This window comes from Schistocerca serialis, chromosome 6 (assembly GCF_023864345.2).
Source record: "Schistocerca serialis cubense isolate TAMUIC-IGC-003099 chromosome 6, iqSchSeri2.2, whole genome shotgun sequence".
Classification (NCBI taxonomy): Eukaryota; Metazoa; Arthropoda; class Insecta; order Orthoptera; family Acrididae; genus Schistocerca; species Schistocerca serialis.
In genome coordinates, this window is record NC_064643.1 from 722,986,500 (window position 1) to 723,012,103 (window position 25,604).

General features: G+C 44.5%; 1 protein-coding gene across 1 annotated transcript; it reads left to right on the forward strand.

Annotated features, from left to right (window-relative positions):
* Positions 1–55: 55 nt before the first annotated feature.
* Positions 56–22,090, forward strand: LOC126484492 (translocon-associated protein subunit beta). The gene is made up of 4 exons (XM_050108027.1): positions 56–371; positions 21,037–21,267; positions 21,674–21,757; positions 21,894–22,090. The coding sequence occupies exons 1-4, from the start codon at positions 237–239 to the stop codon at positions 22,020–22,022; spliced, it is 579 nt and encodes a 192-aa protein (XP_049963984.1). The 5' UTR covers positions 56–236; the 3' UTR covers positions 22,023–22,090.
* Positions 22,091–25,604: the final 3,514 nt, after the last annotated feature.

The window sequence follows — 25,604 nt, forward strand, 5'->3', positions numbered from 1 at the left end:
ACCAAGTCGCAGTGGAGTAAAGTCGGCTGCGACCACGTAAGTACTTTCGTAGACGTCATCACACGTGGCCAATGAACTGAACGCGTGGTCAACAGATGTGAATGGTAGTAGGCTGCATGTAACTGTTGATGGTGTGTGTATGGGTGTAGTTTGTGCGAGTGCAAGTTGCGTTGTGAGCTGGAGACAAGAAGAATAGTTGCATTTGATTGAGACCTTAGATCACAGTTGACTTTAAAATGAGATTTGTAATATTATTATCGATTTTAACAGCAGTTGTCTGCAATGATGAGGAAGAAACGGGAGCACGATTACTCATATCAAAACAGATTCTTAATAAGTATTTGGTAGAAGACATGGATATCGTAGTGAAGGTAATTATATTGCGAAACTGTATTGCTTCGCGTCTACTCACATCGCTAAAGGTGTCTGTGAAACCAGATAACTGAATCGGCCTTTACTGTTTCGTGTTGCATAGTAAAGTCTGTGTAAAATTGCGAACTAAATTTTTCGTATTAGCATCACCCTTCGTTGAGAGGAGACAGTAATTCTTATCCTCTGACATAATGTACTGGCTATAGCAGTATTTATAACCTGAGAAATTGGCCAGTGTTTTAAAAAGTACTATCGTAATTGCAGGCTGACTGAGCATAAATAATACTAAGAAATTTAGCTCTCATTGATGTTAAGTACAGAGAATTGTTTGTTTAGCATTCTTGTTATACACCTTTCCTCAGTCCACTTTCGTGAAGAGTCTACTTGGTAAAATCTGTGGAATATGAAAGGCTGTGATGCAGTGTTCATTACTGACATTCAAGCATACCGAATAAACTGCCTGCTGCGAGATGTCAAAGAAGCGAATCGAAGTTTTTAGAATGTTTCCTATCAATGAGGCATTCAACTGATACTGTGGCATATGTATGACTACTGTGAAACTTTGTAGTCTGTGATTTGAAGCTTATGCAGCAGTTGCCGAAGGTTATTTATTCATGAGTAATTGCGTCATGTTTACCTCATAAGTATTGTTATTCAAGACATAATTTTGGCTGACACCATAACTGTAGCTCTGCCACTATGTCAGAAAACTGTTTGAAATACACTATTTTAATGTTAGGGATGGTTAAGTGGTAAACAGCTGCTCTCATTTAGTGTGTCTACACTCCCTGTGATGATCATTTCATTTTCTAGTAAATTGTTACATCCCAAGTTTATTATACAGTATAAACAGGAAGTATCCCAACAAATTTCTCTGTGGCATACCTGAAGTTAGTTCTACATCTGTGAAATCTCAAAGATAATGTGCTGCTTCCTCCATACCAACTAATTATTAGCCACAAATTTCATTTGATACCTCATAAATTTGTGTATTCTGTTAATGTTGGTGTGCTGTTGAGTAAAACAGTCTGTTGCTCAATAAATACTGCGTCCACCTTACTGCATTGAACTTTGGGTTTTAGGATGCCATGAGGAGAAAAAGTGGAGTTGGAGTTTAGATGATGATCCCAGAATTCCTGCTTGTCGGAAAGTTAATTCTTTTCCATTTTGAAGTTTTACCATTGGTAGTATTATAATTTTATATGTATTGCCGAACACGTATCAGCAGTCTGTATCACAGTGCCTCACATCATTTCTTGGAATGACTTTAGATGCCATAGGAAGTTAAATCACAACAGCCTAAATGGCATATCAACATAATTGCTCGGGTGTACACGAGTTTTATCATGAGAGCTACCTCTCATAGGTCTAACAATGTAGTATGGTGTTATTCAGCAACATGTAGTACTTCAGATTTCAGTGGTGAATGTGTTAGATTCCAGATTCATCTTTTACATTATTAGAATGCACACTTTCCTTTAACAGATGATTACATTCAGCTGTGTGAAGACTCTGGTGGTTGGTTTTGGTGTCACTGAAATCTTCAAGAACCGTCCTTTCATATGGATAGCTCCTTTTTTAATTGTTGCATTAATTTGCTTCCAAAAAATGCCCATACAGACACTTGGGACATGAATGGTGTATTACAGGTAATTTTGACAAATCAGAGTATACATTGGTTTGTCATACCCTTAAATGAAGTTACATAGGTTTAACAAATGACAGTCCCTGACATTAATGCAAAAGATGAGAAAATTATTGACAAAGTGCGGATTACAGAAGTGTCCAATTCCACCTGTCTGCTTTGAGACAGACATTACCAATATGGCAGAAACAACCATTGTCAACGTCTCCAATATGGCGCGTATGACGTCATTACATAAGCAAGAAAACAAACACATCTCCCTCTCCAAAAATATAATCAAACTAACAGGACTAGTGCGGGAAATTGGGGGTTTTGGGGTGGGGACAAACTAAATATAAACATGTACACACACACACCATGATTCCAAACCACATGAAACATTACATAAAACACCACAAAATTCTGCTACACTTACAATATCGACAGGAATTGATGACTTCCCTTCACCTACATAGCTCAACCGCAATTGTCGATACCACAAAATAAAATTCAACTACTCCAAAAATTATAATTACACCACAACTATGGATACCACATAACCAACACCTAAAACAACAAAAATTTGAATCGGACGCTTCCCTTGACATATGTAGGTCAACAGCAGCTCACGATACCAAACACATGCAATAAATAACACCAACCCAACAACACCCCACCGAACATCATAACACGGGAACAATAGACCCAAAAAAATGGCTACTTACCACAAAAAAGTTCCGGTGCTACACACTAGGTCAGCCACACACACACAAAACTCGCATATTCTGCTTGCGTACACTGCATTTCACTATCTCAGCCACAAACCCAAAAAGTTGCAGAAACTTAATCACAGACAATATCCTGTCCCCCATTTCACCCCACAGACGCACTATATTAAACTTACCTAACAAAAGAAATGACAAATTGAATTAAACGACTTACTGTGTGACGTACAGCAAACTAATAACGTCAGACGACACCGCAATAACGTAAACACAACGGAAACTTAATTCTTAACTCACTGAAACTAATTTCTGTTCTATAACAGTCACGACTGATAAATGCTGGCATCAGCCTCCTGTGTGGCTACTGTCCTCCTCTGGAAACAGCTGAGTGAGGCTTCCCAGTTACGTTTTATCTATTGTGAAATGGAATCCTACAGTGGGAAATTCGGAAGTATCCGATCCCGCCTGTCTGCTTTGACCTATGACGTCACAAATATGGCAGAAACGACCATAAACCACGATTCCAATATGGCGCATATAAAGTCGTTATGTACACATTGTGAGGACGAAAATACATCAAAAAACAGACGCACACACTTTCCACAAGAAGCGTAATGACACTAACGGGACAAGCGCGGGAAGTGGGGTATTTTGGGTGGGGGCAAACATATAAACAAATTTAGACGCTTACCCCCATACAAAACCACACAAAAAGACAAAAAAAACTGACATCACAAAACTCCCCAAATACCACTAAACAATATCATCTGGAATCGGACACTTACCTTGACCTATATAGCTCAACAGCAGCTCCCGATCCCATAAATTAGGATCAAACAGGTCCCTTGGCCTATATAGCTCAAAAACATCTGATACACAGCCACACATCGGGATCGAACACTTCCCTTGACCTGCGCACTTAATTTTATCCGTCATATCCATTCCTGAACAAAAACAACCCATTAACTTTACTAAAATTACCACACGACATACAGCGAACACTAAATTAACTTTCACACAAAATTGTTAACTCACTGAAACGAATTCCACTACAAACACAGCTGACACTAACAATTCTGGATAATGAGCAAAAGCAAACTGAGCCCATTACACCACACGAACGAAAACCCTGAACATACCACCAGAGAGCACAACAAACCACAACACGACGACATCTACAAACACGCCACACTCGCAAACCAAACTTCGCGCCGTCATGACGTCACACACAACACCCTTACGTCACGGGTCAAAGCCGACGCGTGGGATCGGACGCTTCTGTCGACCCCTACAGTGAACCTTTCACTGAATGAAAACTACTTCTGGCCGTTTCCTCTTCTCATATTTCAGCCCCTGGCCTCAATTCCATCCACAACCCATTGCTTCAGCACCTCAATACTTACCTCCGCATTGGCCAGGTTTCCCCTACTTTTTCTGTATGTTTTGTCTGGACTCTTATACCATTTTGTTTCCCCTTTTCTTGCATCTTCTTCCCTTAGTGTCGTTCCCATTGTGTTGTGATGCGGGTATCCCTCCTTTCCATGTTTTTTCTCTGCCATGATGTTCCTTCTGCCTGACTGTTTGCATGTTTTCCTTTCCCATTGACTGGGCTATGCTGTTGGTGTTATTCCTCTTTAGTTTATGCCACTTTGAATCATGGCACCAATAGCGTCACTGTTTATCACTCCTCCCCTCCCCAAAATCCAACGGTGACCGTCTAAGTGTTCTGTCAATAAAACCCAGTCTGTGGTTCATCTTCCCCACAAGATAGTCTTCCTAATTGTTCAAAGTTCGTTCATAATTTTAATTCTTGGGTATTTAGTTGAATTGACAGCCTGTAGGTTTGTGTGATTTATCATGTAACCAAAATTTAATAGATTTAATTTCACACTCATGTGAATGACTTAACAATTTTTATTATTTTAGAGTCAATTTTTACTTTTCACACCATAAAGATATCTTGTCCAAATCATTTTGCACTTGGTTTTGATCTTCTGATGACTGTACTAGATGCTAAATTACAGCATCATCAGCAAACAATCTAAGAGGGCTGCTCAAACTGCTTCCTGAATAATTTACATAGATTAGAAGCAGCAGAGGGCCTATACCATTCCTTGGGAAACAACTTATACTTGACGACTTTCTGCCAGTTACTGCAAACTGTGACCTTTCTGATAGGGAATCACAAATCCAGTCTCACAATTGAGATGATGATCCATTGGCATGCAATTTGATTAGAAGCCATTTGTGAGGAGCACTGTCAAAAGCGTTCTGGAAATCCAGAAATAACGGCACATTACTTAAAGTGAAATAAAGATCTCCTTGATACCAGTTTAAAACCCCCCATGGGGCTCGCCACTCTTTGGCGGGTTCATGCTTTGCTACCATGGGGCCCCAGCCTTTGCAGCATTTTTTCCCTTCCGTGCTGCATGTCTATCCTCTTGTTATTCTTTTCCTCTTCCTTGGGCAACATGTCTGGGGTGTTATTAGGGGTGTTCTGCACTGTCTGTTGCTGACTTAAGAACAGTCTCACCATTGTTTTTGTGTCGCTTTTCCTTTCTTTGTTTCTCTTCTCTCGTTCGCATCGTCGTTTGAGGTTCCTCTTTTTCTTCTTCCTCCCTGTGCACTCCTGAAGGCCAACCCACGCATCTGACTCGTGTCAGGTGACTGGGTTACATGTAATCCCCAGTCCCGGGTTGGGTTTGCATGTATCTCCAGTTGGGGAAGGAGCACGCTGTCGGAGACACTGGCAATCATGGGGATTTCCTCGCAATGAGTCAATCATCTTTACAATTAACGTCTACAAAACGTAAACGTAAAGAGGCTAATGATTCAAAGATAGTTCCCACTGCACCATGGTTCCTCGTGGTCTCGTGTACTGAAGACGGTCAGTTCTTCGCCACGGTAAATCCATTTATTATTCAGAAAGGTGTTGTTGCAATTGCTGGCCCTGTGAAATCCTGCTCTCGTTTACGGAATGGCACTTTACTTTTGGAGACTACTTCTGATTCTCAAGTAGAAAAACTGCTTGCTGCCTCACTTCTCCAAGGCAACCCTGTTTGTGTCGAGACCCATAGAACTTTGAATTCTTTCTATGGTGTAATTTACACCAGGCAGTTCAACGGTCTAACCAAGCCCAAAATCCAATCTTACCTCTCTGATCAGGGTGTCATTGCGGCCCATCATGTAATGAAAAAGGTAGATTCCTCCTTAGTTCCCACCCACACTCTTCTGCTCACCTTTGATAGGATGGTGCTGCCGTCCAAGATCAAAGCAGGCTAAGAAATTATCACAGTCCGGGCATACATTCTGAACCCGATGCGCTGCTACCACTGTCTTCGTTTCAACCACACTAGAACATCTTGTTGACACCCAGGCAATCTGTAACCTGTAGTAGGGATGCGCCAGCCTCCTCCTCCCCACCGTATCAGCTTCAATGGCGGCCATGCCACCACCTCTCAGGATTGTTCCATGTATCTTGATGAGCGGGATGTCCAAGAGATCCAGATAAAGGAAAGAGTGCCTTACCCAGTCGCTTGCAAGTTACTGGATAGTTCTGTTCTTGCTACCCCTCGCTCCATGAAAGACATGGCCACGCAGACATGCGACCTCAAATTCCGCTGTGAGGTTGTGAAATAGCCCAGTGTCAAGGTAGCATTGCCATCCCCCTGCCCAGCTGTGCAATAAGCGTCAAACTCTCGCCTCAAGGGGCGAAACCACCAAGTACACAACCGGTAGGTCGGAAAGGACAGGAGGAATACTCCCGTGTAGTTTTCCTCCATCCCTCCAGCCAAACAACAACCGAGTCTTCCTCTAACTGGAATGGCTCGACGAAGTTGATAAAGGGCAAATGATCTTCTCCTTCGGAAACTCAAAGATCCTCATAGACGTTGTTGCCATGCGATACCTTAGCCCGGCCAGCCTCTGTATCGTCGATGCGCACCACCAACTGCTTTTCAGCGTTGGACTCCACAGACAGACCGCACAAGCAAGTCGATGCTTCTGTGGACCCCATGGAGCAGGATCCTCCTGCTTCTGTGCCCTGTAGTAGCAACTCTGCACCGGCTGTCACTCGGCAGCTGCCGAGTTGACACTCCATCTCTTCATCACGAGTGTCCTCCAATGGAACATAAGCGGCCTTTGGTTCCACAAAGAGGATTTACGGCTGCTCTTAGCATCACAGCATCCCCTTGTACTCTGCCTCCTATTGTTGCTCCAACATCTTGGGCCACCATTTTGCAGAAATTTCGAGCTCTTTCCTCTATCACCCTGCCTTCCTCCATCGGAAGTGAGTGGAGGAGGCACAGGCAACACCCTTGTCTTCTCAGAATTGAGTGCTACGATGCCGCCTTGACTATGAGGGAGCTAGATAATGCTTTCAGTTCATCTCGATCCTCCACCTCAGGGTCAGACACCATCCACATTCAGATGTTGCAACACCTTTCTCTTGCTGGTAAGCACTTCCTACTTACCACATATAACTGCATCTGGGCAGAGGGCACATTTCTTGGACCCCCCCCAAGGGGGTCCACAACTCTTTTGTGGATACGTGCGTAGCGAGCATGGGACCCCGAGCTAATGTGGCCCTCCATCCTTTCTGGGCTGCATACCCTCCCTTTCCGCATCCTTCCCCATCCCCCATCTTCACCCCCCCCCCCCTCACCTCTGGCTCTTTCCTTCCCTTTCTCCCCCTCTGGGAGTATGGTTTGTGCCTACGTCCAGAGACGGACGCTTGAAACTGTTACAAATTCCTTGCTTTCTATACTTGCAAGTCTTCGTCCTTCCTCTGTCCTTCTCTTTTCCTTCCCTCTTCTCTTTGCCCTTTTCTTCGCTGCGGCGTTTGAGACCCCTCTTCTTTCCTTTCCCTTTCTCTTTTTTCCTCCCTGTGCGTGTCTGAAGGCCGACCCACGCACTTCCATGCGTAGCCGGTGACGGGGTAACGCGTAATTCCCCGCCCCGGGTAGACAGGTAGGACATGTACGTACCCCCTGGTAACGGCCAGGCCCAGGGAGGGGTGATTACCCGAGCTGATACCTTCCGAAAGTGCCGATTGGTCCCTCCGTCCGTTTGTCGGGAGGTGTGACCTGAGGTGTGAACAATCACCTAAGGCAGGAGTGACCTCAGAGAGGGCCCCCACAAGGGAGGAGCGCGCCATCGGAGACGCCGGTAATCATGGGGGATTCTTCCGCAATGGTTTCCTCACCTTCCACTATGTCTGCTCACAAGCGTAAGTTCACTGAGTCTCAGCCACAGACAGTTCTTCCATCGTTGCCACAGTTCCTTGTTGTTTCTCGGTCGGACGAAGGTCACGACTTCTCCACGGTCAACCCATTCATTATTCAGAAAGGTGTCGACACAATTGCAGGTCCTGTAAAGTCTTGTTCCAGATTACGGAATGGCACCCTGTTGTTAGAAACAGTCAGTGCCCTCCAGGCACAAAAATTGCTGCGTACCTCACTACTACACACCTTCCCTGTCCGGGTGGAACCGCACCGTACTTTAAATTCCTCGCGTGGAGTCGTTTATACACGCTCCCTCGATGGATTGTCTGATGAAGAAATTCAGCACTACCTGTCTGACCAGGGCGTAACGGCTGTTCATAGGGTTATGAAAAGGTTTGACACGAACATCATTCCAACTCGCACTGTCTTCGTGACATTTGACAAAGTTCAACTCCCATCGAAAATCAAAGCAGGCTATGAGATAATTTCCGTTCGCCCTTACGTCCCAAACCCTACGCGTTGCTATCGGTGTCAGCGGTTCAATCACACCAGCCAGTCCTGTTCCAATCCGGCCAAATGTGTTACGTGTGGCAAGGATGCCCATGAGGGTGCTTGTCCACCTCCATCCCCTCGCTGCATCAACTGTATGGGTGACCACGCTGCTTCCTCTAGAGATTGCCCCGTTTTTAAGGATGAAAAGCTCATCCAGGAAATTAGAGTGAAGGAAAAGGTGTCGACCTTTGCTGCTCGAAAATTATTTGCCAGTTGACAGCCCACCGTGCCTCAGACAGGAAAATACAGCACTGTCCTTGCTTCTCCTCGGCCAACAAAGGAGGCGGCCACGCAGACTTGCGACCTCACCTTTAGTGCCACGGTCGTCAGATCAGCCAGCGCAAAGATCGCCTGTTCAACCTCACCACTTTTGCCTGCCCACTCTCTGGCTCACCCTTCGTCGGGTTCTACTAAATCTCGAGCCCAAAAGTCAGACACCAAGACTTCGAAAAAAGAGCATACTCGTGAAGAGTTTTTACGTACGGCAACTTCCCAACCATCGGTTCCTCCTTCCTCTAAACATCATACTTCCAAGAAGGCTACAAAGAAACCCAGTTCCTCTCCTTCTCCGCCAAGGCGTCTCCCATCTACAGCACCACCTGGCGGAAATCGCCCTCGGCCGTCTTCTGTGTTGCCGAGGCGCACTGTTGGCGGCCGATCAACCGGCCAATCGCTGGTGGCAGGAGCTGCTCCTGACCAACCTATGGATCAGGATCTTCTGCCTTTGGCTGAATGCCATTCCATGCTGTCGGTCGCAAGCTCTGAGCAGTCGTTGAGTTGACAGCGACCTTGGTCACATTCCTCCATTTTCTGTTCACCCTATGTCCATTATCCACTGGAATATTCGCGGTATTCGAGCCAATCAGGATGAATTGTCGATCCTCTTACGATCCTACTCGCGGGTCATCTTCTGTCTTCAGGAAACAAAGCTGCGTCCCCATGACCGCTTTGTTCTCCCTCATTTTCAGTCCGTCCGATATGATCTCCCCTCTGTTGAAGGCACTCCAGCCCATGGAGGACTCATGATTCTTCTCCATGATACTCTCCATTATCACCCAATCCACTTAAACACTTCCTTCCAAGCTGTCGCCATCCGTCTTTCCCTTTCTGGATACACATTCTCTCTTTGTACTGTACACATTCCATCATCCACACCAATGGCATGAGCTGATCTCCTTCATCTTCTTGGTCAGCTTCCACCCCCCTATTTGCTGGTTGGGGACTTCAATGCCCACCACCCGCATTTGGGGATCTCCACATCCTTGTCCATGTGGCTCACTATTGCTAGACGTCTTCCACCAAGGGGATCTAGTTTGCCTCAACACTGGGGTCCCTACATTTTTGTCCGCCTCCACGACAAATTTATCTCATTTGGACCTTGCGGTCGGTACTGTTCCGCTAGCTCGGCGCTTCAAATGGTCCGCCCTTGATGATACACACTCGAGTGACCACTTTCTATGTGTCCTTAGACTGCAGCCTCAACTGCCATACATGCGCCCGCGACGCTGGAAGTTTGCCCAAGCTGATTGGACACATTTTTCGTCTCTAGCGACATTCGATGACCGTCACTTTCCCAGCGTCGACGATGAGGTCACACATATTACCGATGTTATTCTTACAGCTGCGGAACATTCAATACCACGCACCTCCAAATTGCCCCAGCGCCCCCCAGTTCCTTGGTGGAACGAGGTGTGCCGTGACGCAATACGTGAGCGGCGACGTGCTCTTCGCGTTTTCTGCCACCATCCTACTTTGGCCAACTTGTATCCGCTATAAGCAGTTCCGTGCGCAATGCCGTCGTGTCATCCGCGATAGCAAGAAGGCAAGCTAGAAATTCTTTATTAGCTCATTTAACACCTTCACTCCCTCCTCGGAAGTTTGGAGTTGGCTTCAACGGTTCTCAGGCACGCCTAGTTTCTCCCCGGTCTCTGGGCTCACTGTCGCGCATGAGACATTAGTGGACCCCGTCGCAATTTCTAACTCGTTGGGTCAGCACTTTGCTGAGATTTCGAGCTCTTCAAATTACCTGCCAGCGTTTCTCCCGAAGAAACGTGCAGCGGAAGTGCGACCTCTTGCTTTCTCCTCTCAAAATTGTGAAAGCTACAATACTGTTTTCTCCATGCGGGAACTCCAACATGCACTCTCTTCTTCTCGCTTCTCCGCCCCAGGACCGGATGGTATCCACGTCCAAATGTTGCTGCATTTATCAACCCATAGTCTGCATTACCTCCTTCGCCTTTATAATCGAATTTGGACCGACAGTACTTTTCCCAGACGATGGCGGGAAGCTATCGTCATTCCTGTTCCGAAACCTGGAAAGGACAAACATCTCCCCTCTAGCTATCACCCCATTTCTCTCACGAGTAGTGTCTGTAAGGTTTTGGAGCATATGGTGAAATCCCGTTTAGCTTGGTGGCTGGAATCCCGCAGTCTTTTAACACCTGCCCAATGCATATTCCGAAAGCATAGTTCTGCAGTTGACCATCTTGTTGCTCTCTCCACTTATATCATGAACAATTTTCTCCATAAACGCCAAACAGTAGCAATATTTTTTGATCTGGAGAGAGCATACGATACCTGTTGGAGGACAGGCATCCTCCACACACTGTTCTCTTGGGGCTTTCGGGGTCGGCTGCCCCTTTTTCTTCGCGAATTTATGGCAGAGCGCACATTTAGGGTGCGGGTGAACACTACTCTCTCCCGTACTTTCTCCCAAGAAAACGGGGTACCCCAGGGCTCCGTGCTGAGTGTTGTACTGTTTGCCATTGCCATCAATCCAATTATGGATTGTCTCCTTCCTGATGTCTCGGGCTCCCTCTTTGTGGACGATTTTGCGATCTTCTACAGCTCTCAACGGACCAGCCTTCTTGAACGACGTCTTCAAGAATGTCTCAATCGCCTCCACTCTTGGAGCATCGAAACCGGCTTCCGTTTTTCTCCCAGTAAGACCGTTTGTGTTAATTTTTGCCGATGTAAGGAGTTTCTTCCGCCCTCCTTACATCTAGGTCCTGTCAACCTTCCGTTTTCAAATGTCGCTAAATTCTTGGGTCTTATGTTTGACAGAAAACTGTGCTGGTCCTCCCACGTTTCCTATCTTTCGGCTCGCTGTCTGCGATCCCTTAACACCCTCCGTGTCCTGAATGGTACCTCCTGGGGAGCGGACCGAGTGGTCCTTCTCCGCCTCTATCGCACCTTAGTGCGCTCGAAATTGGACTATGGAAGCATAGTCTACTCCTCTGCTCGGCTGTCTATTCTTCGACTCTATCCACCACCGTGGATTACGTTTAGTGTCTGGAGCTTTTTACACCAGCCCTGTGGAAAGCCTTTATGCTGAGACTGCTGAACCTCTGCTGTCCAATCGGCGAGCAGTCCTGAGTTGTTATGCTAGCCATCTGTCTTCCATGCCTGCTAATCCAACCCATTACATTTTTTTCGACGCCTCCTTTGATGTAGGGTATGCAGGCCGCCCCTCCTCCCTACTATCACCGGAAGTCCGCTTCCGTCAACTGCTCCATTCTCTTTCCTTCCGCTTTCCTAAAACCTTCTTGACAACTTGGGGTACAGCACCGCCTTGGCTCCGTCCCCGGATCTGCCTGCTCCGTGACCTTTGTCGATTTCCCAAGGATGGTACCCCTTCACTTGTTTATCGTCGGGCATTTGCTGCTCTATGTGCACAAATGACAGAAGCCACATTTATTTATACCGACGGCTCGAAAACATCGTTAGGTGTAGGGAGTGCCTATATTGTTGGCGACACCCCAAATCACTTTCGGCTTCCCGACCAGTGTTCGGTTTATACTGCGGAGCTTTACGCTGTTCTCCAGGCTGTCCACTACATCCGCCGCCATCAGCGGATACAGTACATTATCTGCTCAGATTCTCTCAGCTCTCTCCTCAGTCTCCAAGCTCTTTATCCTGTGCACCCTCTGGTCCACCGGATTCAGGACTGTCTGCGCTTGCTCCACCTGGGGGGCGTCTCGGTGGCGTTCCTCTGGCTCCCGGGACACGTTGGTATCTAAGGAAATGAGGCGGCCGATATTGCAGCCAAGGCTGCTGTCTCTCTTCTTCGGCCAGCTATTCAATCGATTCCCTTCGCCGATCTACGGAGCGTTTTATGTCGTTGTGTTGTTCATTTATGGCACGCGCATTGGTCGACACTTCCCCATAATAAATTGCGGGACGTGAAAGCTCTTCCTTGTGCTTGGACGTCTTCCTCCCGAACGCGTCGCGTCGTCGGGAGGAGGTAATTTTAACTAGACTCCGGATAGGGCACTGTCTTTTTAGCCATCGACATCTTTTAAGCGGCGATCCTCCCCCACTCTGTCCCCACTGCTCTCAGCTGTGGACGGTAAGACACCTTTTAATTGAGTGCCCCTATTTTAATCCGTTATGCTCCTGTCTACAGCTATCGCCTGATATATCGTCGATTTTAGCAGATGACACGCGTTCAGCCGACCGCGTTCTCAAGTTTATTAGTGCCAGTGAAATGACGTCAGTCATTTGAAGCTTTTTTTGGGGACAACCAACCCTTTTCTATAGTGGATTTTTAAGCCTTCCTTCTGCTTTTAGTTTCTCCAATTTTATGACTTTCGTTCCCATTGCTGCTGGTTTTCAATTTTGGTTTTTTACTGTTTCCTAAGTCACGGACCGGGCGCTAATGACCATAGCAGTTTTGCGCCCTACAACCAAAAAAAAAAAAAAAAAAAAAAAAAAAAAAATTCTTGGACGCTGGCATAAAGCCACTGTCGTACCCACACCTAAGCCTGGTAAGGACAAAAACCTTCCTGCTAGCTACCACCCTATCTCTCTTACCAGCTGTGTTTGCAAGGTGGTGAAACATATGATTCATGCCCAGCTGGTATGGTGGCTTGAGTCTCGCAATTTACTGACGTTTTGCAGTTGACCATCTCGTTACTTTGTCCACCTATGTCATGAATGGTCTTTTGCAGAAATCCCAGACTGTGGCCATGTTTTTCAATTTGGAGAAGGCATACACCACCTGCTGGAGAACTGGTATCCTCCATACTCTACATGTGGGGCTTCCGTGGCCACCTGCCTTGTTTCCTTCGGGCATTTTTAAAAGACAGAGTTTACAAGTTGCGTGTGGGTACTACCTTGTCGGACACCTTTATCCAGGAAAACGGTGTGCCTCATGGGTCCATCCTGAGCGTCGTCCTCTTTGCTATCGCCATTAACCCTATAATGGCCTGTCTCCTGCCGGCATCTCCGGCTCCTTCTTTGTTGATGATTTTGCCATCTATTGCAGTTCTCCACGGACCTGTCTCACTGAGCGATGTCTTCAGTGATGTCTTGATCGTCTTTACTGCTGGAGCATCAACAATGGCTTTCAATTTTCCACTGACAAAACTGTTCGTATGAATTTCTGGCGACCCAAGTGGTTTCTCTCACCAACTTTACATTTTGGGCCTCTTTCCCTTCTATCCGTTGAAAGTACAAAATTTCTGGGGCTCATGCTGAATAGGAAACACTCTTGGTCTTCCCATGTGTCTTAACTGGCAGCCCGCTGTACACAGTTCCTCAATGTTCTCAATTGTACTTTCTGGGGTGCTGATTGAACCACTCTCTTCAGTTTGTACTGGTCCCTTGTCCGTTCGAAACTTGACTGTGTGCTTTGTTTATGCTTCTGCATGCCCATCCCTCCTACGCTGTCTGAACACTATCCACCATCATGGCATCCATTTGGTCAAGGGCACCTTTTACACTATCCTGGTTGAGAGTCTGTATGCTGAAGCTGCTGAGCCACCACTGTCCTACTGCCGTGACTTTCTCCTCAGTAGGTATGCATATGTTGCCACCCATCCTGTGCCTTCGTTGGTGATTCCTTTGATCGTCAGTATGGGCTGCGTCCCTCTTCTCTGTTGCTGTGGCGGCTTAACTTCACACTACCTGCAACTTCCCTGGTGGGTATGAACCCTTCACCACCTTGGCTTCTTAACCTTGGCCTTCATTCACTTTCTGAGGACACTACTCCAGCCTCAGTCTACCACCTTCAGTTTCATGACCTTCACATGAACCGTCATGATAGTCCCCTTGTATACATTGATGGCTCTCGGACTGACTGTGGGGTTGGTTGTGCGTTCGTCATTGGCAACTGTATCCTTCGATGTCGGCTTCCAGCACCATACAGTATTTACAGCCGAGCTCTTCGCCATGTATGAGGCCACAGAGTACATCTGGCGAAACATTTTCAATTGCGTCCTCTGCTCAGACTCGCTCAGCACCCTTCAAAGTCTGTGTGCACTGTACACCTCTCGTCCCTTATTGCAGTGGGTCCAGGAAAACTGTCACTTGCTCACTCTTCGTGGAGCCAGTGTGATGTTTCTGTGGGTACCTGGTCATGTCGGTCTACCAGGAAATGAGGCTGCTGCTAAGGCTGCAGTCCTTGTACCTCAGCCTGCGAGTGCCTATATTCCCTTCGATCTATGTTGCTGTCTGTCAGACGGTGGTGTCCCTTTGGCATCGCCAATGGTCCTCCCTTCATGGGAATAAGCTCCAGCTTATTAAGCATCTCCCAGCAGCTTGGATGACCACCTCTCAGCCCTCCCACCCAGAGGTCATATTACCAGGCTGTGTATTGGGCTCTGCCCTTTTAGCCATTGCTAAGTGGTGCTACCCCATCACTTTGTACACATTGTGCTTAAGTTTTAACTGCCCACCACTTCCTGATGGAATGCCCATTTTTTTAACCGTTTGTTCCCTCTTGGGTTTGTCATCTGATTTATTGGCTGTTTTAGCAAATGACACGCAGGCCGAACCAATATGGCGAAGGCCATTTAATTTTTAGTTTTGGACCTCTGTTTCTGTATGCTGCCTTTTTAGCCCATTTTCTACATGCTTGTTTTTAGATGTCTTCTATTATGTCAATTGGGACTGACCTATAGTCATTTTTTAACTCCTCTTTGTCTTTGTGTTCTATAGTTTCGACTTGGGCGCGTATGACCCCAGTTCTTTTTTGCGCTCTAAAACAAAACAAAACCAAACCACCTTAAAACTGTTAACATCAGTAATTAGAGATAGATTGCAGAATGATATAGAAATAGCAGAGCAGTAGCAAGAATTTGTGAAAAAACTGGAGCACAGTAGATGCTTTGCTTTCACTTTGACAGATGTAGAGAAGTCTATAGAATTTAATAACAGCCTATCGCTGTTACATGGACTTGGCAAAAGCTTTTGATAGGATAGAAAAAACTGACGAGAGTACCAATGGCTTTGGTGAAAATCATGAAAGATATACAAGAGTTGGAACTTAAATAGTGGCAACTATTTATTCACAACCGATACAAAAAAGTTACATGTTTTCACCTGTTACTGTCCTTCAAAGTAGTCACCAGCGTTGTGTAGAACCCGTTGCCAGCGATGTGGAAGGCGTAGTATACTGTTAGCAGAGCCTGTTCTGTTGATGGTGTGAATGGATGGGTCTACTGCCTGCCGAATCTCTGGAACTGTTCTGAAGCGAATGCCACGAAGTGGTTCCTTCATCTTTGGAATCAAATCAAAGTCACAAGGACTTAAGTCTGGGGAGTGTGGTGGATGGTACAGTACTTCAGAGTCCCATTGACCGAACAGAGCAGCCACAGCTTGTGCTGTATGTTCCGCGCATTGTCGTGCAAAATCATGGGTGGGTTGCTGTCAATGCACAGTATTACTATTTGTTTTTGGAGCATCACCTGTGATCTGCTTTGTGAAAGAAGCGGCAACACTTGTGACATTGATTTGATTCCAAAGATGACGGGAGTACTTCGTGGCATGCACTTGAGTACTGTTCCAGAGATTCGACAGGCAGTAGACTGTTTCATTTGCACCATCAACAGAACAGGCTCTGCTAACTGTATACTATGCCTTCCACATTGCAGGCAATGAGCTCTACACATCATTGGTGACTACTTTGAAGGACAGTAACAGGTGCAAACATGTAACTCATATGCATTGGTTGTGAATAAATTGTTGCCACTACTTAAGTTCCAACTGTCGTATATAAAGGTAGTCAAACAATAATTAAAACACGTGGATTCACCAGTAAAGTTATACTAGATAGAGGAATTTGACAAGGACTCATTAAGCCTTGACTGCTGTTCAGCTTAATAATGGATCACATATTGATACTGTAAGAAAGGAACTGGGTTGTAAAATGGGAAATAAAGTTATAAATATATGATACTGCTGCTGCTGACGTACCAATAGCAAGTGAGGTTAATTTACAAAGGTTGCTTTACCAATTTAATAAAACAGCTAAGCTGTATACCATGGAAATCTCATCTTGTTAGATGTATGGTAATATCAAAAACACCTGTAAGATGTAAATTAGCAGTAGATGGTGTCAGTTGAACAAGTGATGAGCTTTAATTATCTAGGGCCTGTTATCACCGACTCTAAAGATTTAACCATGGAAGTAAAAAATGGTGACAGAAGTAACCAGATGCCTGCAAAATACTGTACGGAGAAACAAATTTGACAACTGGGAGAAAAATACAGAAAACAATGGTGCATCCTGTTAAGACAATAGCAGTTGAAGACAGATCCAAGAAGTAACAATGTTAGACAAAAGAGCAAATGTATCAATAAGGGAACAGCATGAAATAAAAGACATAAATAAATGGATGAAGACAAGAAAAAGAAATATAAATGACCATGTGGAAAAGATGGATTCCAGAAGACTAGTTAAAATTTGTAAATATGGATGCTAACCCAAGAGATGGGACAAAGTTTGTCAGATACATCTGTGGAATGAGGCAGACAAACAGGGGCAACCCGAGTCAGCAGAAAAAGAATAAAGAGCTAGTTGTATTTCAGAACAGTAATAGCTTCTGAATCCATGCTGTGTCATAGATTGTTGTCTTAGAGGTAACTCATAATGTTAGAGCACAGCATATGTTCCAAAATCCTAATGCACATCAAAATCAGTGACATGCATCTGTTGTTCAGTTGATGACTACTCTTTCTTTTCTTGGTTATTGATGAGCCCTGTGCAACATTTCTGTCTTTTGGTACGTATCGTTTGTTGAGTGAGCAGTTGTACACAATTGTGAGGTGTGGTGTTATTATACAAAGGTAGCTTGAATGGTTGTTGGACTGGAATAGAAACAAACAATTTACCTCATTGAAACTTTAGTGTAGTCTGTCTGTTTGCTAATGCACTAGTTCAGCAAATGTTCCAATGTGTTGATCCCATCTCAAAAACTAAATTCCTCTGTGACTGCAAAATAAACATCAACTTTGACTGCCAGTTATTCATTTGAATATAATCTCCATCTACCAAGGAAAGTTTTTAGTTCGGGTAAGAGATGGAAGTCTCATGGAGCCAAATCAGTGAATTAGGTGTGTGTGACAACACATTGTATGTACACTCCTGGAAATGGAAAAAAGAACACATTGACACCGGTGTGTCAGACCCACCATACTTGCTCCGGACACTGCGAGAGGGCTGTACAAGCAATGATCACACGCACGGCACAGCGGACACACCAGGAACCGCGGTGTTGGCCGTCGAATGGCGCTAGCTGCGCAGCATTTGTGCACCGCCGCCGTCAGTGTCAGCCAGTTTGCCGTGGCATACGGAGCTCCATCGCAGTCTTTAACACTGGTAGCATGCCGCGACAGCGTGGACGTGAACCGTATGTGCAGTTGACGGACTTTGAGCAAGGCCGTATAGTGGGCATGCGGAAGGCCGGGTGGACGTACCGCCGAATTGCTCAACACGTGGGGCGTGAGGTCTCCACAGTACATCGATGTTGTCGCCAGTGGTCGGCGGAAGGTGCACGTGCCCGTCGACCTGGGACCGGACCGCAGCGACGCACGGATGCACGCCAAGACCGTAGGATCCTACGCAGTGCCGTAGGGGACCGCACCGCCACTTCCCAGCAAATTAGGGACACTGTTGCTCCTGGGGTATCGGCGAGGACCATTCGCAACCGTCTCCATGAAGCTGGGCTACGGTCCCGCACACCGTTAGGCCGTCTTCCGCTCACACGCCAACATCGTGCAGCCCGCCTCCAGTGGTGTCGCGACAGGCGTGAACGGAGGGACGAATGGAGACGTGTCGTCTTCAGCGATGAGAATCGCTTCTGCCTTGGTGCCAATGATGGTCGTATGCGTGTTTGGCGCCGTGCAGATGAGCGCCACAATCAGGACTGCATACGACCGAGGCACACAGGGCCAACACCCGGCATCATGGTGTGGGAAGCGATCTCCTACACTGGCCGTACACCACTGGTGATCGTCGAGGGGACACTGAATAGTGCACGGTACATCCAAACTGTCATAGAACCATTCCTAGACCGGCAAGGGAACTTGCTGTTCCAACAGGACAATGCACGTCCGCATGTATCCCGTGCCACTCAACGTGCTCTAGAAGGTGTAAGTCAACTACCCTGGCCAGCAAGATCTCCGGATCTGTCCCCCATTGAGCATGTTTGGGACTGGATGAAGCGTCGTCTCACGCGGTCTGCACGTCCAGCACGAACGCTGGTCCAACTGAGGTGCCAGGTGGAAATGGCATGGCAAGCCGTTCCACAGGACTACATCCAGCATCTCTACGATCGTCTCTATGGGAGAATAGCAGCCTGCATTGCTGCGAAAGGTGGATATACACTGTACTAGTGCCGACATTGTGCATGCTCTGTTGCCTGTGTCTATGTGCCTGTGGTTCTGTCAGTGTGATCATGTGATGTATCTGACCCCAGGAATGTGTCAATAAAGTTTCCCCTTCCTGGGACAATGAATTCACGGTGTTCTTATTTCAATTTCCAGGAGTGTATATTAGTTCATCCAGCATCTCTACGATCGTCTCTATGGGAGAATAGCAGCCTGCATTGCTGCGAAAGGTGGATATACACTGTACTAGTGCCGACATTGTGCATGCTCTGTTGCCTGTGTCTATGTGCCTGTGGTTCTGTCAGTGTGATCATGTGATGTATCTGACCCCAGGAATGTGTCAATAAAGTTTCCCCTTCCTGGGACAATGAATTCACGGTGTTCTTATTTCAATTTCCAGGAGTGTATATTAGTTCATGTATTTTTCCCATGGCAATGACATTTGTGGTTGGGTGTGCAATGTCTTGATGGATGGTGATTTTCAACCTTGCCAAACCGGGCGTTTCTTCACATATCTATTTCTGTAGTTGATCGAGGAGGTTAGTTTAGTATTGCCTTGTAATTGTTTGACCAGTGGGCAGATTATCAGGAGAATCCATGTCGCATTCTGGTTGGCACCAAGCCCCTTCTGGCCCACCGTACTGCCTTTCTTTGCTGGTGGTGAATAAACATTTCCACTGCTGTGAACGTTGTTTGACTATGGGGTGTAGTAGTGGACCCAAGTTTCATCTGGGATCACAAACTGATGCAAAAAATCTTGTTGATTGCACTGAAAATGGGTCAAACACTGTTTAGACATTTCCCATCTGCTGCTTTCTGGTCCTACATTAAAATTTGTGTCGCTCACATAGCAGGTACTTTTCTCATATCCAATTCCAATATGATATACCCATTCTGATGACATCCTTACAGCTTCAGCAATTTCTCGCACTTTGTCGACAATCCTCAATGACCATTTTGTGCAGTTTTGCAATTATTTCTGCATCTCAAGTTTAAAGTCGTTTGCCCTCTTGGCAGCAGTTGACCATGAAGGAGCAGACTTCTCCTGTGTGTTCTGAAAATTGGCATGAACGTCCTTTTTCATAACTTTCTATACAAAGTATGGTACTTAATCACTGCTCAAATCTGAGTTTTTTCCCGTCTTCATTAATCACTACACAGGAGCAACAGACGTGTGCATCGCAGATATCTACCTGAAGCACAGATGTGTCACATGTTTACTTGTAAAGGACGGCCTATTATTACACTGGAAGCGTGTTGTGCTAGCGCTGAAATCTGGTGGTGATTGTGCAAACTTTTCAAACTGCCCTTCTGTCAGCACACTTTGAAAGGAACCTAGTTAGTATTCAGTCTGGAGTAGAAGAGTTGTCTTTATTAAGTGATTTAAGTTGCTTCATTATACCAATGATATTGACTAAGATACTGATTTTGCCAGTTGTTTCTAATTCAAATCCTGGAAAATTTACTCCATCTTCTTTAGTGAAAGAATTTTGGAAAACTCCATTTCAGTGGCATTGTCATTGTACCTGGGCTCCTGTGGCAATATGATGGTTTTGTGTAGGAATGTTGTCATTATAGACACCATAAAACGTTAAAAATCTGAATATTAGACCAAGGTGGGGAAAACAGAGGTTTTTATTTGGTATGTGAATATCACTATGGAATCCGCAACAAAGAAAATTTGTCATAGTGAATTTGTTTTCACCAACTTGCAACCAAAATACCTTATTCCTTGTGATCTAGATCTCCAATATCTGTCACAAACCTCTCACCCCACCCCACCACAGGGAAGGGGTGTTAGGCATAACAGCAGTGTCATGCTTGATACAGTTACATGATAGTTAAAGATTAATTTTTGTGGTGTTCTTATTCATTTGTGTTTGTGCATGCATGTGTTCATACTGTTAAAATAATTTACATATTTTTGCAGTACACCTTGTACAATGTTGGTACAAGTGCAGCACTGGGCATCCAGCTGACTGACAATAGCTTTCATCCGGACTCTTTTGCTGTCGTTGGTGGTCAGCTGAGTATCAAGCTGGACAGAATTGCACCAGGCACTAATGTGTCACATGTTGTGGTTGTGAGGCCAAAGAAATTTGGATACTTCAATTTTACAGCTGCTGAAGTTAATTACCTGCCATCGGAAGACGTCTCAGAAGTGAGCATATTGCACTTTCATTGGTACCACCCAGTAATTTTTAGTTACAGTGTTCCATTCTGAACTGGTAAACTCAGTTACTGAATCAGGCTCAGCTACTCTAACAGTTAACTGTGTTAGAAATTGTTCAGATTGTTGGTAAAAAATTTGGTTTGCTGAGTTTTTTGATTGAATTCATTGGTTGCTTTTCGTAAATGCAATATAGTCGAGAATTCTAATTTGTTCATGCATGTTTTAAGAGGCATTGGTTGCAATGTTAAATGCTTTGTTGTAATTTCATGTATAAACAAATAAGAAATGATTTTGCATGTTTGGCATTCTGAACTTGTCTGTTGTAACTGTTGTTGAAACTGTCATATCTGTAGTATTAATTGGTGATCTGTCATTAATTAGTTTACATTAACAGTTGCAGGTTGCTGCAACAAGTGAACCTGGTGAGGGACTGATAATCCCCTTCAAGGATTATGATAAGAAGTTCTCACCCCATGTTGTAAGTGTTTATAATATTTACTTACTAAAATACTGGTTGAATTGACTTCTCTCTCTCTCTCTCTCTCTCTCTCTCTCTCTCTCTCTCTCTCTCACACGCACAAATATAAATTTGAGAACTGCGTTTGTTGTTGCAGTTGGACTGGGGAGCATTTGCCGTTATGACCATGCCATCACTGGCTATTCCTTTCCTTCTGTGGTACTCGAGTAAGTCAAAATATGAGAAGCTGACCAAGACAAAGAAGGAGAAAGGAGTGAAGGAGTAACTGTTCAATCACAGTTGTTTGCAGTCAAACAGAATTTTGATAATAAAATTAATTTATAAGACTGAAAATGTTTTATTTTTTTTTTTTGAAAGGATAACCTATGTATTTACAGTAACAGCATTGAATTATATCTTTCCAGTGTAACTCCTATTAAAGCTTGTCAGTAACATCATAAGAAAGCCTCCAAAGATAGATCCTGGATGGACAGATACTTTAGATTTGGCCGGTCTATTGACACCATACTCACTGCCCCCAGTTGTCACAAAGCTTGAAAGAAACTCTTAGCTCTATTAATATGTTTCACAATCTTTGTCATCATCCAACAATTTATTGGGATGATTACAGTAAGTGGTATGCATGACAGAAGTCTATGAGAAAAGTACATTTAATCTAATGACTACAAATTGATGTGGCTGCGTATAGCATTTCCACATAGAATCTGGTATCTGTTGTAGGTACAATGATTACCAAAGTATGAAGGACAACTAAAACAAGTAGAAGAAACAGCAAACTAGATAGAGCCAATAGTAACACATTTCAAGGAGGAAACTAGAATTATGTAATTCATGGTCCTGCAGAGGACCTGTGGCTCAGTTTAATAAGAACAGTAGACAAAGCACAGGCTGGATACATAGTCTTTGAAATATAACCTAGCCACTGCATAGACTTAAATCTGAATCATTCACTTAAGGTACCAATAAATTTGCCTGCCCTCAGAAACCTTTATACGGCCAGTAACACTATATGTAAGTTTCTGGCACCATTAGCTGCTGCTTGAGCTGTTTTGGCTCTGTACCTACTCATGGTCAACTGGTAACTGCCATGCAGCATAATAGACAAGAGTTCAAGCCTACAAATTCCTTGATGTCTCACTCTGATGCAAGAACAAACATAATTTTGCACTTTCGGATGTGCCATTGATAGATGCCCTTCCCAAAACATTTGTGTGAAAGAGTTCATAGGTGGCTGTCCTGCTCAGAACATTTCTTACTTGAGAATCTGCTCTGCATGCAGCAGACACTGGCTGGATTACTCTGCTGAATCTCTGTATGTATGATCCACAGACATGTTGCTGCAATTACTTTGGCGAACATAAATTGTTTATTTTTTCTAGTGTGGGTTTCTGTTCAAAATATAATTGCTGTTACTGCAAGGAGCATAGTTGGTTTTACTGGTATGATCATTACTTGCACAGAATACAACATGAGTAATATTGATGCAAGCATTCTACCATTGCTACGAGTGTTTATCAGCTGTCCTTTTCTGGTTTAAGCTCTTGCTGTTACATATTAAATTTTTGCATGTTTGAAGTTCATGAGTGGTGTTTGGGCATCAGAAATTAGCATGACAAGAGCAAAAATTCTAACATATGCTGCATATTGTTTGTTGTTGCTAAAGTAATGGAGACAACTTGAAACACTTGTGCTGTGTGTAGGACAAGTGATAGTGGTTTTCTAATTTCAGAACTGTTTGAATGATTCTCCACATTCAGGACAACCTAGGGCTTTGAAGAAATTTTGAATGGTGTAATCCAAGATGGCTTGTCAGTGTATCCAGTAATTGACAGATGTGATCACCTGTGATCATTAAACCTCAACACAGCATTTGCATTTGGTGGACAAGGTTCAAAAGTCAGATTTAAGGATATTGCATGCTTTAGTTCAAATCAGTATCAGCATTTTTTGCTTGAACATTACCAACTGGCCGATAGAATATTCCCATTCAATATTGTTGCCAATGATGAACATGTGGCATCTTCTAGTTAATTTCCTAAAAAGAAATGAATAGCTGAGGCCTAATTAAAAACATCCCTTCAAGCAAAGACCGGTGTTCATATACAACTAGATTTCTCGGATGGCATTATTCTATACATGGAACTAATGTCAAGAGTTGCCTCTGCCACCTTCATACATCTGTTTTACTGAAAACAAACAAAATGTTGCAAATTTTAGAATGTTTCCTCTTGCCATTCAAGTTTCTAATACCCAAACAAACATGGCCTTCAGATTAGCAAAATTTAGTATGTAATGGAAGAACTGAAAATAGAAAAGAACTGACTAATACATTCATAGCTGCCTGTCGACAGACACCCAAAGCAAAAATGCTGTTAACTTATGTGCCAACCAGTTTTTTCGGTTATATTTTAAATGTGATAGTAGATAGCGTATTCGTGTTCGTAACATATTTTGCATGAGCAATGGTCACAGCACTGTCACTGCAGAGTATTTACAGAAGATATCTAGAATGGAAATTTGCTAAAAACACGTACAATTTTATGGAAATGGAGTCTTCCACTGCTGGTATTTATGATATTGCTCATATTTGATTTATGGGTATAATGCTGTGTTTCAGGGCACAATTCTCTGCCTAATCTTTCCCCTTCCAGTGCTGTAGACTTCATCAGAGACTTCAGATACTCGGAAAGCTCCATTCTGGAAACATCTCCCAGGCTGTGGCTAAGCCGTATCTCTGTAAATCCTTTCTTCGAAGAGTGCTAGTTCTGCAGGTTCGCATAAGAGCTGGTGTGAAGTTTGGGAGGTAGGAGACGAAGTACTGGCGGAATTGAAGCTGTGAGGATGGGTGGTGAGTCGTGCTTGGGTAGCTCAGTTGGTAGAGCTCTTGCCCGTGAAAGGCAAAGGTCCCGAGTTTGAGTCTCGGTCCGACACACAGTTTTAATCTGCCAGGAAGTTTCACTCGGAAAGCTCTTACAGGCTCAAAACAAGATCAGCGAGTTGAACTGCATATATGTATCCAGACAATGGTCAATTTGTGAGAAGACTCCTAAATAAGACCATGGAATCCTGCTGACGTATAGTATGGACCTGGTAGTGGGGAAGAGTTAGTGCTGGTTGTTTTATTTAGCACTATGACCCACAACCTGTCTGATTTGCCTTTCTTTTTTGTTGAAATTGTTTGTGCTTTTGAATTTCTGTGGCATCTCTGTACATGTATACAACTAAATTGTGCATGTGTGTGGCTCGGGAGAGACTAATCCTAGTTGTGCACGTGTACAGAAATGCTATAGAAATTCAAAAGCACAAAAATAATTTCAACGGAAAAGAACTGAGATTAGAAAGGTTGTGGGTCAGCACCAACTCTTCCCCACTAAAAAAAAACAAACACACACACACACACACACACACACACACACACACACACACACACACACACACACACACACACACAGAGTGTCTCTTTCCTAGGAGTCATCAGGCACACCTTATCTGGTGTTTGGGCAGTTGTAATTTTGTTATTGTAATGTGCAGCTGTAGTCAGGTCAAACAAATACTGTTTCATCGTGTCTTTCATGTGATGCCCAGTATCAACGCAAAGTGTCAGCTTGGTTCTTATTGCAAACAAAATAATTTTTAAAGTGGAATTTTACATGTCCATTCAATGGAGCAGTCCCAGATTAGTCTAATGCAATACTCACTTCATTGATATGTATTAACAGGGAGAACACAAAACGTAGAATAACTCAGTTTCTAGTGGTGACAGCACTACCCTGGCTTGGGCTGACTGCTACTGCCATGCAGCAGTGCTGCTGGAGTACTAGTTAGTCTTTGTAATACATATTGGTAA

Excerpts from the sequence above, each read along its gene's own strand:
- LOC126484492 (XM_050108027.1), top strand. The coding sequence starts at position 237 with ATGAGATTTGTAATATTATTATCGATTTTAACAGCAGTTGTCTGCAAT. Across the intron at positions 372-21,036 it reads ACATGGATATCGTAGTGAAG|TACACCTTGTACAATGTTGG; the intron begins GTAATTATATTG and ends ATATTTTTGCAG. Across the intron at positions 21,268-21,673 it reads CATCGGAAGACGTCTCAGAA|TTGCAGGTTGCTGCAACAAG; the intron begins GTGAGCATATTG and ends TTACATTAACAG.